The sequence below is a fragment of the Artemia sp. Qi Xiang Cuo genome, chromosome 2, assembly GCF_049724085.1.
Source record: "Artemia sp. Qi Xiang Cuo chromosome 2, ASM4972408v1, whole genome shotgun sequence".
NCBI classification, from domain to species: domain Eukaryota; kingdom Metazoa; phylum Arthropoda; class Branchiopoda; order Anostraca; family Artemiidae; genus Artemia; species Artemia sp. Qi Xiang Cuo.
Window position 1 is genome coordinate 43,568,944 of NC_142795.1, and position 19,796 is coordinate 43,588,739.

The window sequence follows — 19,796 nt, forward strand, 5'->3', positions numbered from 1 at the left end:
TGGTTTTAATCTGCATTGTGCACGCCTTGTTTGATGCATTTAAAGTATTAACGGTATTTTTTATCTTTCCATATCCTTTTACGATAGCTGGTATTTATCACACACCCAGAAAAAAAACAGCCCACGGAAAATAACCCCCACGGAAAATAATCCCTGAGAAAAGGCATGTTAAAATTCTCCCTCCCCCCCCGACAGATATGCTAAAAATGCTCTTCCATTTATACCTACCAAAGCAATGTCTCGTTTTCTTACTACCCCGCCCCTTACTTTTGTAGCGAATAAACAGGGTGTGTTACCATTACAATGGAGGTGTTTGACTTGAGGCATTGTCAAACCCCCCCCCCTTTCACCAATGTCCTAAAAATATTGTTAGGCATTAATTTTGGAAGTAACTCATTTCCATGCTTCCATACCACATAGAATTACGCAAAGCCTGTAAGCACACATGGTTAATTAACAATCATCTCTTTTTTCACGCGAAGCTAATCTTATCAGGGAAGTCTGTGGTTAAGCTGATATCAGAAATCGTGTATAATTATAAAAGTCTTATGTCCTTTTAATGGTGGTTAGCAATTATCAGATAATTAAATAGTTGAATTAAATATGTAAGTCAAGACATAGAGAATTGTACATTAAGGGAATGATAGAAAGTTTACAGTCGTTTTTAGATAAGATACGGAATTTATCAAAAACAGAATTAAGGTTGTGAACAGAGGGGGGCGGAAGGATGGGGCTTACTTAACGAAAAAAGAGCGTATTTTCCACTTTTTATCGAGTATAAACAACATATAGGGCCGTTTGTATAGGGGGAGGGGGGTACCCGAATATAGTAGAGGGTGACCACGGAAAACAATTTTATTTTGAAAATAAAAAATGAAAACAGAACTTACATTGCTAATTGTGGCTGCCATGGCTTCCAGTTCATCAATAATTTCATATGTTCTATCCATTGTGTCACAATACTTTCTGATAATTGAATGGGGGCACATGGAGGGCCTTTGGGGCACAGGGAGGGCCTTTGGATGCCTGGGGGACATTTGGGGACCGGTGGGCCTTTGGGTGGCCCGGAGATGGTCTTTGGGGGTCTGGGTGGGCCTTGGGGGGCGCCGGTGGCCCTTTGGGAGCTCGGGGGGACCTTTGGGGACCGGGGTATGGGCTTTGGGGGTCCGGGGAGGGCATTTGGGGGTCTGGGTAGGCCTTTGGGGCTCAGGGAGGGCCTTTGGGTGCCTGGGGGACATTTGGGGACCGATGGAGGGCCTTTGGGACCCCGTTGGTCCTTTGGGAGCTCGATGGGCCTTTGGGGGGCCCGGAGATGGCATTTGGGGGTCTGGGTGGGCCTTTGGGGGCGCCGGTGACCATTTGGGAGCTTGGGGGGCCTTTGAGTGTCCGGGGGCAGTTGGGGACCGATGGAGGGCCTTTGGGACCCCGTTGGTCCTTTGGGAGCTCGATGGGCCTTTGGGGGCCCGGGGATGGCATTTGGGGGTCTGGGTGGGCCTTTGGGGGCGCCGGTGACCCTTTGGGAGCTTGGGGGGCCTTTGAGTGTCCGGGGGGGGGCAGTTGGGGGCCTGGGGGACATTTGGGGACCGGTGGAGGGCCTTTGGGAGCTTGGGGGGTCTTTGAGGACCGGGGGCTTCCTTCGGGGTTGGGGTAGGGGGGTCGGAACCCTTTGGGGTTGTGATAGGGGACCTCACAACACTGTTCAAATGAAACTTGTGTATTATAATGACCACACTCAAAACCTCTTCCAAAATCTCTTCAAAAATCTTCTTTTAAAATGTCTCTAACTGTTTCGCCGAAATAGTTCCACAACCTGTCTAAAACAGTTTCGCCCAAATAATCCCTAAACGCAAATTCAGCGTGTTCCTTTGTTATTGACATCTCTGCGCTAACGCATTTCAAATTAATAGGAAATCTTTTCGCGCGCTAAAACAATTCATCGCTAAGACGTTTCTTGCCTAATTGTTTCCATGGCCTTTGGTTATTAATATCCATTGGAGTTCGACCAAAAGAGTTGTTCCCGAGGCAAAGGACATTAATTATTTGAATCTATTCCTGGAGAAATGTTTCTAGGCGAAAATTTTTAAAGTCTGACAGATGATGTCATTGATTGATTGATCTGTCATGAAAGGGGAAATTAATTTGTTGTTTCTAAGGGGAATTATTGATTCACGATAGGTGAATTGAGGTCGACAGCACAGGTGTTCCAAATTCCGGGAAAGTCATAACATTGCCTAGAGCAACAACAACAAATACTATTTCTGGACACCATGACATTCACGATCGATTACGCAATCAAGTTCTCGGAAATTCACTTCCCCCTCGAGTCCTAGATCAATAACATTGTTCCCGTTAGAATTCAATGCGCATGTGCAACCTTCGCCCCGGAGCTATTACACATAGAAACATCAAATAAATCGACCTTGGAAAAAGAGGTCATTGACCCCATTACGCAATCTGTCTCCCTAGGGAGGCTATGCCCATATTTGGTGTACCGTCAGCATTAAAAATGCCGACAGGACCACGTGGTCCTGTTCGGACTCAATAATGCATCTCTACTAATGTAGAAATATATACCCTGAATTTGCATATATAGGGGGGGCTGAAATTCATTTCCGATAGAAATGATTATTATATTTGTAATCAGCATAAAAAAAGGCATTGAATGGTGTATTCACTTTGTTCCTAACTCAATAATATGATTTGGTATATATTTACCCTTTTTTATTCTCTTTCCCAAACATAATAATCATTTTTTGTTGGAAATGAATTTTACCCCCACCCCTGTACATACCAATTTGGGGTATATATTAGCACATTGGGGGGGGCAAATTTTATTTCTGATATAAATGGGAGGTAAGTTTAATTGGCTGAGAAGGAAACACGTGATCTAACTTTTGCCTGGAAGGTGATAACATTTGGATTGAACAACAACATCAAATACTTTTTCTGAATCATCCATATAACAGACATGACAAACATCAAATAAATCGAACAAAATGCATAACCATCCATGAAACAGACATTAATTGCTGTTGACATCCATAAATGTGACAAAATTCCTGTTTTTTCATTCTCACTGACAAAAACCATTAAACATCCATGAATTGCTGTTGACATCCATAAATGTGACAATGTTCATGTTTTTCAAATTCTCACTGACAAAAACCATAAAACATCCATAATTTGATGTTAACATCCGAGAAAAACATCAAATAAATCGAACAACACACATATCCATCCATGAAAACATCCATAAATGTGACAAAATTCATGGTTTTCCATGTGAGAAAGTTCCTGTTTTTTCATTCTCACTGAGAAAACCATAAACCACGTGGTCATGTCACGATCAATAGGGGCATCTCTACTTACACTGTTCAAATGGAACTTGTGTATTATACTGAACACAGTCAAGAACCGCCCACTGTATTCAATAGACATAGAAACATCAAACCACATATCCATCAACAGAACAGAACTATGAAACAACATCAAACCATCAACGAACAAAACTATGAAACAACATTAAACCATCAACAAACAGAACTATTAAACTACATCAAACCATCAACAAACAGAACTATGAAACAACATCAAACCATCAACAAACAGAACTATGAAACAACATCAAACCATCAACAAACAGAACTATGAAACAACATCAAACCGTCAACAAACAGAACTATGAAAAAAACCCATCAAATCATATAACCAGCAAATAGAACAGAACCATCAAATCATCACACAGGCCTAGAATGAGGTGTGTTCTTGTACCATCAGACTCGATTATAGATAACAGCAGTGGTGCCCCTTGTATGTAAATATGGGGTTCTACTGTTTCTTTAAATTAAACTAGCCTCTCTTTAGCTTTTCCAATTGTTGACACATTTAAGATACCCTATCAATTTTTACCAAAATTGCTTTAGAAGCTCCCCATGGAGCTGGGAAAATTTGATAACGGACCCTTCGTCTATGAGACTGTCAGCCGACATAGAGACTTGAAAAATGACAATTCTGGCATTGAACGTCCTTAAGACAAATACAAATAAAGCTGTATTTAATTTGAACTTAAAAACGGCCAGGAATTACTGTGGATGAATAATTGAAGATTAAACCAAAAAGAAATTAAAATAAATAATCAGATCAAATAAAAAGGCGACAGATACTGATAGGTGAAAGATTAAATCCCAAAATGAGTAAAAATGAAATGAATGCTCAAGTCAATCTTAAAACAAACAGAAAGTACTCCACACAGTATTTTGGCTACTATCCCCATCCCTCCTCTTAACCGTGTACATCAATTTTTAACAGTTTACATCAATTTTTCAAAACATATACTAAAAATAAAAATAAAATAACTATAATAATCAAGTTGACTGATAGGAACTAACAAAAAAAGGAGAGTAGAACTGTCTGATTCTCGAGAAAAAAAACAGCAAATAATTCATAAGATTGGACTTGAATTTTTACTTAGGCTAGAGGAATCCATATGACAATCTATGTGTGAACGTAATCCTCACAATTTTGGGCCGTTGCCACTGGATGCAAGGGGGTTGGTCGGCACTGGAGGTATTGTTATTATACTTTTTGGCTATTCTGAGCGCAATGGCTATCTCAAAATTTCGATCCGGTACCATGTTGCACTCAGGCCAAAATTTACGAATAGGCCAATTAGGCCCGGGTCTAGGGGCGGAATAAATTATCATTGAGCGATTTTTTTTAACAAAAACAGAACTGATGCAACTTATTGTCAAAGTACCAATCTACCTCTGCCGCCGCGTAAATCACAGCTCAGATATCACGAAGCGTGTAAGTGAGCTATTGAGTTTTTATCCCGACGACCTTGAGCCTGTGATTGTAGATGAATACTTACTTTTGAAACCCTTCTAAGTACAAAATACTGCAGAAGAAAAAACAAGCACGAGTCTAACTGACATTACCAGGGTTTTGCGTCATTTTGACGCAGTTGACAACTATCCAAATACTGGCATTGTCTTAAGAATGGTTCTTAGTGTGCCTGCAACAAACTGCACAGAAGAAAGATCCTTTTCCATCCTTCGTCGGGTGAAGAACTACTTCAGGTCATCAATCACCCGGACAGATTAAAATGAATACTTAAGTCAAACAGATTGAGATCGTTATCCCTGCTCTCTATTGAGGGAAGGCTGACTCAAGAGATGCCGTACGATGATATCATAGATACCTTCGCACGAAACAAAGTAAGGAGGAAGACTTATCAATTGGCTTTGAAGATAAATAGTCCTACTTACAAAATAATGAATAATGCATACATGTATTTATGTGTTTCTATCTGCCTTTGAATTAAACTTATTTCCAACACCTCGTTGGTTTATTTCATTTACCTAACACCCCCAATGGACAAATATTTGATTCTAAGATTATAATCATCTGATGTACTGTCGCAATAAAATAGAAATTGTCATCATAAAGGTTATTTTCTTAAGGAAAATTGACCCTTCCTCCTATGGTATGAATATGAAGCGGAAAAAACGCTTGGCCGTAGAAGCGTCAAAGCTTTAAACCCGGCCCTGGTCGAACTCAGAGTGTGATCGGGGTCAAAAGGTATGGGAGAAGGAGAGTTGTTTTTCGATCTTTTTTAGATCCTTCAGAGGTTTTAAAAGCGTGGCAGCCATTTTCTTGTTTGCGTTAAGTTCTGTTCTTTTGAAGTCGACTTAAGTTTTCATTTTAATTTCTATTCGTTTTAGGTTTCATCTATTCATTCGTAGTAGCGTCTATCATTATCAAGTTTGATGCGAATACTCGTTTATTTTCTGTTCGTTTTAGGCTTCATTTATTTGTTCTCGTAATTTCTGGTCCTTTTATGTTTGACTTGTAATATAACTTTATTTCTGTTCAGTTTATGTTTTTATATTGTTCTTCGCTATTCTTTGACTTTGTTTTGGAAAATGTTTTCCAAATTAACAAAAACAAAAAAGTTACACTCGCTCATTTGGTTCTGTTTTGTACCTAAACATGAGTTATCTTCTGAATAGATCGAGCCGAATTGAAAGAATTAATCTGCAATTCCTATAAATATTTTCAATTAATTGTCTTACAGAATTAGCTTTGCAAGGGAAATTCAGCTGCTTGCCTCATACTGCACGGCAGTTTTCCCGTTATGATGAATTGTTCTACCACGAGTTTCTTGCTATGAAAAAGTTTTTGGTCTATCGTTAATGGAGGCTAACGTTTGCTTGTTCTCTATTCTTCTTCTTCTTCCTTTCTTTTTTTTTTAGTGGCTAATAGTTGTAGATACCGGCAATAACGTTCTTTTACATCATTTGGAGATAAAACCTATTCAGGTTCCAGGAAGGAATATTGTAAAGTTCGTAGGAGATATTTACTTACTTGAAACCAGAAACTATTGCAGGGTCAATTTTTTCTTTATTTCCAATACAGCTTTCAATTCTAGTAGGAGTTTGAGTGGCATTTGCGTGGTGATCAAGCCCAAGCTTCGTTACAATTGTTTGTTCATCTACTGCGTTTTCCAAATCCTGTTTGTTTCCTAACCTGAAAATAGTCGTTTTATTTATTGTTCCTAACCAGAAAGCACTCCAGTTTATATAACTATTATAATACATGGAGTTTGCAGCTGGAACTCGTAGTGGTGGGAACTTTGCAAAAGACGAAGCAGCACCCAAAGCTTTTTGTTTTGTTTTTCTTGAGTTGTCTTCTCTCGAAGCCTAAACATATAAGATTGGTGATTGCAGTAAGTCGTATAAGGGGTCAAAAAAATTGTTTATTCTGACATATATATGGCGCTTTTATTTATGAGACAATTCAGGACACGCTAAAAATTCCGTTGCCAAGTTGCACAAGTGTTGTACTTGCCTAGGTAAGACAGATTAGAAGAAAAACATATGCCCTTTTGGAATCAGAAAAATCTCACTATTAAAGTTCAGTTTAACTTATGGGTCGTTAGTCGTTCTGAGAGGCCAAAGTTCTTCTATACATAAATAGATTCATCTTTTTTAAATCGGTGATTTAGGGACTAAAAATTTTTACATTTTGCAGTCTTCGGGTCTCCTTTCAACCCTGACGGCGACGGCCTGGATAATTACCCCCCCTTAATGATAATGCTGGTAATGATTATGTGATCAATACCATGGTAGATGATAATCACAACAATTACAAGCAGTGATGATGATGCTTAGGATGAAAGTATTCTTGGTGATAGTAACTAGAGTCATGGCGTTGTTAATGATGAGGGCAAGGATGAATGATGATGGCTAAAACATAAATGGTATAGATGACTATGGGGACCTTTGGGTCCTTTTTTTTCAGATAAAAGCTCTTTTTGTGAATTTGACCTAACTTGTGTTTAATTTCAGTACTTCAACCCAGAGCTTAGCTATTATTCAACATACTTTCGCCCTATTAATATTTTTTCTTGGTTAACTGATTGCGACACGTCTGGAAAGAGTCTGCTAATTAGCTGGCATCTGAAATAAGGCGTGCGAACGATGACAGGTATAAATTTAGCGTACAAAATCCAAGCGTAAATTTTGTACTTCACTTTGAAGGGGCCATTCATTGAATTTGGTCAGAACTAAGGGAACCTCGGTGCGCGGAGGCATGTCGAAAAGTGCTTTGATTTTTAGTTAGTTCTTGACAAGGATGCCGCCCCTCATGACTTATCACTATTTCCAGTGATTTTCTATGTTGCCTAGTGATTTTCTTCTAGATAGTGATTTAAAGTGATTTTTTTGTACAACTAGTGATTTCCTCCTAAATTTAGCGATTTTTCCCGATATAGCGCGTAGATTTATGATTCAATCGAATAAATTATACAAGAAGCTAATTAATAAAAAAAAAATGTAAAATAGTGATTCGCTAGAGCTCCTAATATGTTCAAGATTGGCATTTACGCATATATACCGCCTTTGAAACTTTTGATTTTCCACCATATGTCCACCGTTATCATCAAGATAATAGGGGAGCATAGTAAATCGCAAAATTGCAAAATGTTCGCTACTTCCTGTTTCACAACATTTATTCAGGTCGAATTTTTGTCTTCATATTTATGGGAAGGGGAGAAGTCTCTATAATCTACCAGTTCCAAACTAGATTTTTTTTTTTTTTTTTTTTCTGTTAAAACCTTTGAAAGTGGAGTGAATGGTAGATATGAATACAACCTCTACATCTGCAAATAGAACAGAAATAGAGTCATTGAAATAAGAAAGTAAGTATACATTAAATATAATTTCCTAATAAAACAAGAAATTATTGAAAAAGAATATAGGACTTAGTTCTATTTACAACAGAATTTGTAATATAACTAGCTATATTAAATCGATCGTAGTTTGATGACTGAAGTCCTTTGGGAGTAAGGGGAGGCATCTAGTCTGGGAATTGTCTAATGGTTATAATATTTACTTCTAATGTCCAATCGAAACTCCAATAATACTCCGAATTCTCTTATTAGTAATTGAAATACCTAATAAGCACATATAACGTCCTATTCTTTAAGTTTTTTTTATAACAGTTTGTGGCAAGGAACTGTAAGAATGGAGTGACACGGTTCAATAGTAAATGAAACTCTAGAAACGGAATTTAGATATCAATCAATATTTCATCGGCTCATCATGTTGATTCCAAAAACATAAGATTCATCAAGCTTAGCTTTACCCATTAAAGGCTAAGAAGCTGCGAAAATTTGCCGGATTTTTGAAAGAGGGAAGAAACACCCACTAAAAGTCAAACAATTTTAATTAAAATCCAACCAATTTAATTAGACTTTTTATGACCTGTTCATTTATTCTACAAAGTCTACATACATGGCATGAAAACAAACATAAGCGAAGAACTTTACAGAAGTACTGTACGATAGTGGCGGATCCAGAAGGGGACGAGGGGCGTACGTCCCCCTAACATATTCTAAAGTAGTCTAATTGACTTAATTAAGGCAAGGTTGCGTCAATTAAACTTGCTTCTAACGCAAGTTTATTGGATAAATAGGTATTAATCCAATACCTATACCTATAATATACCTATAATACCTTTACCTATAATAGGTATTATTGGCAAAATAGGTATTTTGCGCCCCCCCCCCCCCCTAAAAAAATCCTGGATCAGCCCCTGCTGCACGAGAGGAACTAACTTTAAGCACTTCAGAAATCCATATATATATTATAATTTCCTAGGTTCTTAGAAACATGCTCTACTATAGTAAAATTTTCCAAGTTCCACTTTCTGGTATTATAAATCTAATTTTTCTGATTCCCGCTTCATAAGGACAAAGCATCATAAATTCCACAAACCCGTGTCCTACATAGGCTTCTAGAATCCAATATCCATTACAAGATAAAACTGATCCACACTGCATTACAATTAGGTAGCATGTTCCCGTTTTAAGACTTTCCTTCAAAAGTTTGCAGATCTTCCACCGAAAGCCACATGGGCTTGAGTAATTTTTTTTCGTGAAGATAAAAGTTTATTTTCAATTGTACACCAAGGATTTTGTCATTTGACGCCGTTTCTGCTCGCTACTGTTGCTGTTCGTTACATTGTTGCATACAGTCGTCCTAAGAAAAGTGATTAGGCAGGTCACGCTTGTTCGCACCGTGATATAGGACAGTTGTTATGAGTAGCCTATTATCTTTATTTTAAAACTTAAATTTATTGTAAACTCTTCACCTTGTTATTATGTCCCACGAAACTTTAATTGCATGAGATAGGATCCTCGTATAATTGTAAAATTTCTAATGAAAGGTTTAAAACCCTTTAGATAAGCTAAAGTTTAGCGATGACATTGGAAATGTAAACAAAGTATGCACATTTTTTATGAAGGTTGTGTTTTATTGTATTTGTGAGCGAGAAGATCAGTATTAAACTTTTGAGGACATAATTTTTTTTTTAATATTATAAGTATAGACAAAATTGGAAAAAATGTTAGCAGAGGCATGTTTAATGGGAAAAATTGTAAGTACTTTTTCCTTAAGGAATTAGCTAAGTTTGAATTTGGTGCACCAGCTGTTCTTTCCGAAAGGGATAGCTTCGAATTGTTTTGAAGGCTCAAGAATTAATATAGTATAAAAATGATATCTATTGAAAATGATTATGAAAATCAGACAAAACTGTATAAGGTTAAAAAACGGTTTAACCCTTTCGGGACCGACGGGATTTACAGGTCCCGACTGAATAAAAGCTGGATTTGGCATCTCGGATTGAAAATAATGAGATATTATAGTTGCTGTCCAATACTCCTTTCAGAGACGATTAGATTAATACGTCATTCACCTGTAAAAATTGGATACAAATTGTGTGACCTAATCAGTAAATTTGTCATACGTACCAAAGTTAGACAGGAAAATATCTTATTTTACAAATAAGTATTTTGGCTGTTGTGATATAGGTAGGTAAATGCGATTTTTTTTTTCCCCATTTAATAAAAGCTGATTTATAGTGTGCGTTACATGAAGTCGGGTCATTTTTCCTAGGGTTTGGGATAACAGAACTATATTGTTCTGGGACCACAAGGTCCCGTCAGTCAGTAACAGTACTTATTGAGTGAAGTGTGTTTTTGATCTGTTTTTGCGCAATTAGTGACATAAGATCTTTTAAAACTAGCTTATATATAGCAAGATACCTGAGCAATAGTAGATGGGGCAGAGGGGAACGCACCATGCATTTGTCTGTCCCCTTAGATCAGTGGTGGATCCAGGGTTTTTTTTTGGGGGGGGGGGCTCAAAATAGGTTGATACGACAAACTTGCATTAGCATTAGGAGCAAGTTTAATTAACGGAAACCAGCGTTTATTAAGTAAATTACACTACTTTAGATCATTTTAGGGGGGCACGCGCCCCCCTCTCTTGAATCCGTCACTGCTTTAGATTTTTATTGTTACCTTTTTTGTATCTTCTTGGAAAAATTATCTTTCTTGGCATTTCATTTCTTAGAAATATATTGGGCCCCTTTTCCCTCCTCAATTTTCATGAGTCTGCCATTTTGCAGGAGAATCCTTTGCTTAGAAAATCTTGTTTTTTATTTTATAATTTATTAATATTGTTTTTAATAACTTTTTCGTCTTTATTATTATTTCCCTATATTATTTTGTTGTTTACTGCTGCACTTTTTATATTTATTCATTATTTCTTCATTTTTAATGTTTAGATATATTTACATATTATTATTTATTAAGCTTATTTTTTTATATTAATATTTCCCTATATATTCTCTATCTTATTAATGTCATTTATTAATCTTATTTCTTAAAATCAATTTACAATATCATCCATTACCTTACCTTAATTGTTGTGTACATTATTAAAAGGGTTTCTTATCTTGTACAAGATAGACTGGTCGAACCTGTATGCATCCCTTGTGTTAGTTATAGAATGTCTTTTTTTAGAACATGAAGAAGAAAATAGCCGCAGAAAATCTTTCAACTTTACTAGACGAATAACCTTCTGACTATGACTCGGACACAGATTTAGAGTCAGATTGCGGCCTGTCTGCTGATTAAGGCGTCTTTCTTGAGTCTGGTCTGAGCTTTGAAGTGCTGGATGCGGTTTTAGTATCAGATACTAGTTGTGAAGAACGAAAAGGAAATACAGCAGCACCGAAATCCAAATTATTCCAAAACTGCTGAGCTCAAACCATACCAATGGCAAGTCCAGTTGGTACTAAGTTTGTTAGGAGCCCTGCAAAGCTTACCGTAAGAGCTGTTAGATCTTCAGCTGTCTCATTAACCTCTTCTATTGCCATGAAAACTGCAAACGAAAATTCTTCTTTCGATATGCTTTTACCCAAATGGAAGAATTTTGGCAGCCCCAACTATCGGAACGTTTTCAGAAGAAAGTGGACCAAAATGTGACTTTTTTGATGATTGTAGCACACCAACAGACTTCTTCCTTCGGTTGTGGAACAGGAAGTTACTAGATCAGATTGTTGAGCAAACTAACCTGTACTCCCAGCAAAAGATAGATAAATTAGCTTCTGCCACGATCTTCAAGACCATAACTGTGACTGAACTCTTGGGTTTCCTAGGCATCAACATAATCATGTCATACCATACAGTCCCAGACATGAAAATGTACTGGGAGAGCTCTGACGATGTACAGGTCCCAGCTATATGTAAGAGCATGACTAGAAACAGATTTTGCCAAATTCGACGATTTATCCATCTCAATGACAACCATGCAATACCCGAAGGGCGTAAGGACAAGCTATTCAAGATTCGACCGTTGATTGAAAAGCTGAACATACAGTTCTCAGGTGCTTGGAATGAGGCAGAGGCTCTCTCACTTGATGAGAGTATGATATTATTTAAGGGTAGATCCACTATGAAGCAATATAACCCTATGAAACCCATAAAGCGAGGATATAAAATCTGGTGCATTGCATGTATATCTGGCTACATTTACAGATTTGAAATCTATCAAGGAAAGAAAGAAGAAGCATCCGTACAGGCGCAATTGGGATTGGGAGGGAGAGTAGTTGTCGAGTTAACTGCTCCCCTCGCGTCCAAACACCACATGGTGTATTTTGACAATTATTTCACTTCGATTGAATTATTGTACTACTTGAAAAAAAGGTATTCGTGCGTGTGGGACAATAAGGAACACAAGAAAGCACTTCCCTGAGCTTATAGAGGACAAGAAGATGGAGAGAGGTGATTCAGATGGGCGAGTTTTTCAGCGAGAAATTGCTGCATTAAAGTGGAGAGACAATAAAAGCGTCTTTTTGGCATCCAATTGGCACTCAACTGAGATGACGACAATTACTAGGAAGAAAAAGGATGGAACCAAATTGACCTTATCTTGTCCAAAAATGGTCAGCGATTATAACAAATACATGGGAGGGGTCGATCAGGCTGACATGTTGCGTGGAATTTACGGATACAATCAAAAGTGCTATAAGTGGTGGCATAGGTTGTTCTTTGGTCTCTTGGACATGACCATCACAAACTCATATGCTTCTTATCAAGTAATGAAGCCAGAAGGGGAAAAAATCCCACTGATAGACTTTAGAAGAAGATTAGCCTGAGGCCTAATAAAGTCATCCTTGAAGCCACCTATTGAAACGACAAGGGGACGCCCTCGTTACGGATCTCCTGTAGTGACTGATAAAAATCAGAATACGAAAAGAAGGAAGGGAGCTTTCAGTGTACCGGATGATGTTCGTCTAGGGAATGTTGGAACACATTTACCAGTCTGGTCAGCTGAACGCTCCAGGTCTCGTTGTGAAATCTGCGCAAGTAAAAAGAAGGAATCTCGTCCGAACGGTTTTTCTATGCTGCAACAAGGAAAAAATCTGCTTTCTTGAGTATTACACAAAGTGAAGTTAAAATGTTTGAATAAATAATAATTTTGGATGATAAGCTGTTGTAAAGCATCAGTCTTTTAATACAATAATAATTTTCAGAAAATTTGTTTTTGGTAGCTAATAGACTGACGGGATCTGGAGATCCCATTTCGCTGTGGAATGAATGGTAAGAAATGGGTGTTTAGAAAAATATCTAAAAATAATAAAAAAACACTGTCAACAAGTTTCGAACTGAAAAAAAAAATTTGTCATCAAGAAATAAATGCGGTCCTGAAAGGGTTAAAACCCTTTAGATAAGCTAAAGTTTAGCGATGACATTGGAAATGTAAACAAAGTATGCACATTTTTTATGAAGGTTGTGTTTTATTGTATTTGTGAGCGAGAAGATCAGTATTAAACTTTTGAAGACATAATTTTTTTTTAATATTATAAGTATAGACAAAATTGGAAAAAATGTTAGCAGAGGCATGTTTAATGGGAAAAATTGTAAGTACTTTTTCCTTAAGGAATTAGCTTAGTTTGAATTTGGTGCACCAGCTGTTCTTTCCGAAAGGGATAGCTTCGAATTGTTTTGAAGGCTCAAGAATTAATATAGTATAAAAATGATATCTATTGAAAATGATTATGAAAATCAGACAAAAGTGTATACGGTTAAAAAACGTTTAAGTCCATAGAAAATGTGGCTTAGAAGAGAAAAGGGAATTGTAGGGTATGTCGAAAGTTATGAGATAAGATACATGGAACACGATGAGGAATTCCGAAATTATTAGCATGGCGTAAAATTAGGTCAAAGTATTAGATATACGTAAATTGGTAGGCTAGGGGATACAAAGATAGAGTAATAGGTTAGACTTATAGAGTAGAGAGTGAAATTAAATAATTAGTTAAGTGTTCGGGAAACTGGTAAAAATATGTATGCTTCCAGGGAGTGTAATAAAATAAAACGTTAGGTATGTTATAATCAGATAATGAAAATTCAGTTTGGGAATCTTGGAGATTTGGAGAGTTTCGGGGATTCTGAGAATGATGTGAAATTGGATATAAAAAGGTTAAATTTTGTAGAGAATTTAGAACTTCTTGGATTTTCTGTTTCTTCCCAAGGAATCAGCCCGCTAGCAAATAAGCTTGATTGAATCGGTGCGATATCTAAACAAAAAAATTGTCAGTGAATTACGCAGCTTTATTTTATTTCATACCGTATGTTTTATCTACATTTTGGAAATTAATTTATCCGTAAAATAAGTTATTGATAAGGGGGCTAAGTTTAAGTGGGGTCAAAAATGAGTTAAATTTCTTCTATAATTGAAAAGAGACTTGAGTAATACAAAATCCATTTTTCTTTTTAAATTTATGTTTATGTTAGCTCATTGGACTTTTGTGCCTTGTTAGTCGGAATTGGTAATAAGGGAAGACTCAAACTGGTTCAACTTTCAGTAAAGTTTACCTGTGAATTGTAGTAATGGATAATATGCTCCGAGAGCTTTGCGGTGTTGTAAAAGGGGTGAAGAATTTGGGGTCAAAGGAATTGGGGTCGAGACTAACCATCAAGAAAGATGCAGAGTTCGTAAGTAGTAAGGCCATAGGGAATATCAAGACAGGTTGCATAATGCGACCAAACATGTTATATTAGAAACTACAAAGACGGACTTAATATTAGGGAATACAAAGAAACGTGCAAAGGTTTATGACAGATCTTGGCCGAACACGGAGAATCTAGACTTAATTACCTCAATGAATATGACCAGGGAACCCGTGATTACGTACGTGCCCTCCCCCCCCCGTGCTAACCAAAATATTTTTGAAGAGTTAGCTACTGATGTCTCTCAAATGATGCCGAACAATGGCTCTCTTGACGTAAGTGACTTTATCAGCTGGTTACATATATTAGTTTATGGACTAATTGTGGGAAAACGAGGAGGGGGTGGAGGGGGCACAAAAAACACTATTTCTATTTTACATAAATGAAAATCCTTACTAATATTTTTTTCTTCAAATTTATAACGCAATTACAGTTTCGCAAGGAAAATAGATCACGAACGATAAATTAGCGTCAACCTAAGGGGTTACATACTCCTTGCCACATTTATGTTATAGCGTCTATGAATTCTTCTTTTTAGGCTAAATAATTTTAAATCAACTAGTTGCGTGTATTAAGTCATGTTCTAGTTACAGATAAAAATAGGGAATGGAGGGTGGGGAAAAAAAACCCTATTTCTATTTTACATAAATGAAAATCGTTACTAATCTATTTTCTTCGAGTTTATAAAACAGTTACAATTTCCCAAGGAAAATAGATCACGAACGATAAATTAGCGTCAACCTGAGGGGTCAGATACTCCTTGTTACATTTTATATTTTAGCATTTATTGATTCTTCTTTTTAGGCTTAATAATTTTAAATCAACTAGTTGTGTGTACATTAAGTCATGGGGTAATTTTTGAAAAAAAGAGAGGTAGAGGGGCACAAAAACCATTTTTCTATTTTACATAAATAAAAATCGTTAATTGTCCTTTTTTTCTTCAAGTTTATAAGACACTTGTAATTTCACAAGAAAATAGATCATGAATGGTAAATTAGCATCAACCTAAGGGGTTAGATACTCCTTCTTACATTTTATGTTATAGCATTCATCGATTCTTGTTTTTTAGTCTTAATAATTTCAAATCAGCGAGTTACGTATATTAAGTCCTGGGCTAATTGTAGAAAAATCGGTGGAGGGGCACAAAAAACCCCTATTTCTATTTTACATAAAAAGAAATCCTTAATAATCCTTTTCTTCAACTTTACAATTCACTTGCAATTTCCAAGGAAAATAGATCACGAACGGTAAATTAGTGTCAACCTAAGGCGTTAGACAATCCTTGTTACATTTTAGGTTATACCATTCATCGATTTTTCTTTTTAGGGTTAATACTTTTGAATCAACTAGTTGCGTGTATTAAGTCATGAGCTAATCATAGAAAAAAGAGGGGATGAAGGGGGCACGAAAAAACCCTATTTCTGTTTTACATAAATGAAAATAGTTAATAATCTTCTTTTTTTCAAATTTATAAGACACTTATAATTTCCCAATGAAAATAGATCACGAACGATAAATTAGTGAAAACCTAAGGGGTTAGATATTCCTTCTTATATTTATGTTATAGCATTAAGCGATTCTTCTTTTTTAGTTTTAATGATTTTAAATCACCTAGTTGGGCGTATATTAAGTCATGGGCTAATTGTAGAAAAAAAGAGGGGTTGAGGGGGACAAAAAAAATCTTTTTTACATAAATGAGCATAGAGCTGATTAATTTTTTTTTTGAGTTTATAGAATATTGGATATTCCACATTTAAAATAAATCCTGTTTTTATAGATTAACAATGGTGAATTATCGCCTCTTTCATCAGCTCAAGGAACATTTATTGTCAATGAGCCTACACAGATCCTAACGCCGCCAGTGGATTTTCAGGATAGTGTAGTAATTGATAATGCTTTAGAATGGCAAAGGGACTTCTTAAATGAATGCTTTGGGGATATAGTTAGCATAGAGGATTTAATTTGTGACAAATACATGACTGAGGACCCAGAATGGTCAAATAGGTTTATAAACGAATATATAGGTGATATCACCACAAGTGCATCTAAACCGAGTTCACATGCTACTTCTATTGATGATGATAAACATAAAAATCAAATTTTGCCACAAGACAATGCTTAATGGCTTGATCAGCTATCCCTAAACACACCAGAAGGTATCCTTAGTGAATTGGGGGATTTCAGACCAAGCACCATCCCCACTATTGCAATTGAACAGACTGGTGATGGTACTGAATCGGAAGATTTCATGCGACCCTCCACCCCCACTATTGAGGTTGACCAGAGTAGTGGTGATGATAGTGAAACAACCCCGCCACCAGTAAATACACTACCAGATTTTTTCTTGTCTAACTCTGCCTTGCACCATACTATTGTCTACATAGCCGCTTTCGGTGACCCCTTTAATTCTTTAATGTCAGGGGGTATAGTAACATACCCCCTGGCTATTACAAACTCATACGTGAACAAGATTCAAGCCCTTCTTGAACAACAGCTTGCGGTTGTGGGGAGGCAGGGACAGTTTAAAAGCGCCAATAGTACTAAAAAAATTCTATTTAAATGAAAATGCAAGCGAACTTTATTCGATATATTTGCATACAGATATGCAACCAACTCATCCGCATTTAGAAAATTATGAGGAGGTATTTTTAGATTGGGTTAATATTATCGTAACCAAACTGGATAATAATAATGAGGGGGGTAGGGGGTCGGTTGTTTTATTTATTGAAAATTTAAACGTTAATATTTGTATAGTCAAGAAAGGTTTTATTTTAAGAGGTAGCGGGGAGGGGGAGGGTTCTATAGTTCTAAAATATCATTCAGATTTATAGGGTTGTAGAGGTATACAACGAATCTGTTTCAATGCTAGGCTACAGTGTTTTAATTATGCATTTTTGATTGCGGCATTCCGAACCCTGCGTGAAAATGCATCTAAGAAAAAGTTGGACAAATTGGCAGCTGATGGGGATGGTCCAAAGTTTCCTAAAGTAGATTTATATTGTTTAAATGGTCAATTTCCCGTAACACTAAAAGGGATGGATATTTTTGAGCGAGCAAATGAACATTTAAGGATCGGTGTTACGGTGTTACAGTATGAAACAGAATTTGAGGCGGGGTGAGCGCAGTAATAAAAGGGTGTAATATTTACAGTGAGGGCTCCGTCCCTTGAATCAGTGGATCCTTGGGAATGGCTTCTATACACCCCTCCTTCAGAGATTGAATTGGATATTTTAATCCAGATATGGATATTAGTAGGGTTTTATGTGAGGGTAAAAAACGGGATGGTGTATGCTACTATTGTCTAACATGGCTGTCCAGATATCGGAATGATTTAAAGCTAAAGCATCACATGAAACACTGTAAACGCCATATGTACTAGGCTGTGGAAACAGTTTGCAGATATAGAGCGATCTTTCGTTTTAAGAATTTCAAAAACTTGCTCCTGCAGAGCAACAAGATTTTCCTGGATTGCAAAGCCAAACTCACAGAAGTGTACAATTCGTCAAATCCAAATCGTATTAAGATACATGAAGCCATTGGAGTCTCTTACACTCACTCCCAAATAGACTCTAGTAATACCATGCAAGTGTTAGATATAGTTGAGTTACTGGGTGGGGAAGACTGCCTGCGCACGGCATTGACCAGTCTTATCAAAACAGCAAAAGGTGCAATTTCACACCTGCGCTATACACACTATCCTATGATTCTATCACCAGATGACACATTGACCATTAAAAATCGTAAAATATCTTGGGTTTTTAAGTGAGTATTTGATGATGGTACTGGGGGAAGGGGAGAAAGAGGGAGGTGATCGATCAAGATCATTTATGGCAGGAAATTTCATTGGGAGGGAGTAACTTTAGAGGGGTGGCACATCAATCGTGCAATATAAACGTTAGTCATCAATATTTCGTATCGGTTTGAATACTATGATTTGAAGTTTATTTTACCGGCGTTGGCCCGCATAGCCAAGGGGGCAGTTGTATATGACGCATTGGTAGATGGTTCTTTTTCCTATAATATCATACCCGAATCATCGGAGAAGCTGCTGCTCCTATAATTCCAGTGAACAAAAAGTAGACATGGGTAATACTGGCCTGAATAAATTCCGTTTTTTAGACTGTTATAGTTTTCCCCCAAGTCTTTAAGTCAATTGATTCAGGTACAGAAAAGCGAAAATTTCGATTTTCACCCTCCTGAAACAGCACTTTCCCAATGATGAAATGTATTATTTATTAACTTGTAAGGACATATACACACATGATTAATACAACTCTACCTCGAGGCTAGGTGAGGTTTCATTACCACATATCAAAGCATTTTACAATTCCCTTACGGATAGTCAATGCACCACTGGCGACTATAAATTTGTCAAGAGGGTTTGGGCCAAGGGAGGATGTAAAAAAGGGTGAGATTACTGTAAACTGTGCTTGGCTAGTTATATATTGACTCTTTTTGACAATGTGTGGAAGAACAAGGATAAAATCTATGGGGAATCGGGATTGGATTTAGGGTTTTTATTTTTCCACTCCTCATCTGGTGATGATTCTTAAAATCAGCAAAGAAGAAATAGGTCTGATCACTGAAGTGGATCAGCATCTATTTGTAGAGAGATCAATGAGGAGAGGGTATTTTTTTCACGGGGACCGTATCTTGAAAACTGATCTGACCGGACAGCACACCGATAAAAAGTCAGATGCAGCTTTTTTGGATATGAATTTCCTTTATCCGTCGGTGATGTCTCACTACTGTTTGCCGTGTGGCAATTAAAAATGGCTTAACGATCCGTGTGCTTCGAATTTCCCCAACATTGCTACCGTTGAGGAGAATGGGGCGTAAGGATGGTTTTTTGAAATTGACGGCCAAATTCCCATGGAAATCTATGACTCGGTAAAGACTTTGTTTTCCCGTACATAAATAGACCGGTGGGTAA

General features: G+C 37.0%; 1 protein-coding gene across 1 annotated transcript in view; it reads right to left on the minus strand.

Moving 5' to 3' along the window:
• Positions 1 to 19,796, minus strand: part of LOC148955259 (ADP-ribosylation factor-like protein 13B) — an 87,508-nt gene that overhangs the window by 13,542 nt on the left and 54,170 nt on the right. The window contains exon 6 of the mRNA XM_089106787.1: positions 6,367 to 6,528. Within this exon, the coding sequence (XP_088962913.1) occupies positions 6,367 to 6,528 (162 nt within the window). The remainder of the gene's footprint in view (positions 1 to 6,366; positions 6,529 to 19,796) is intronic.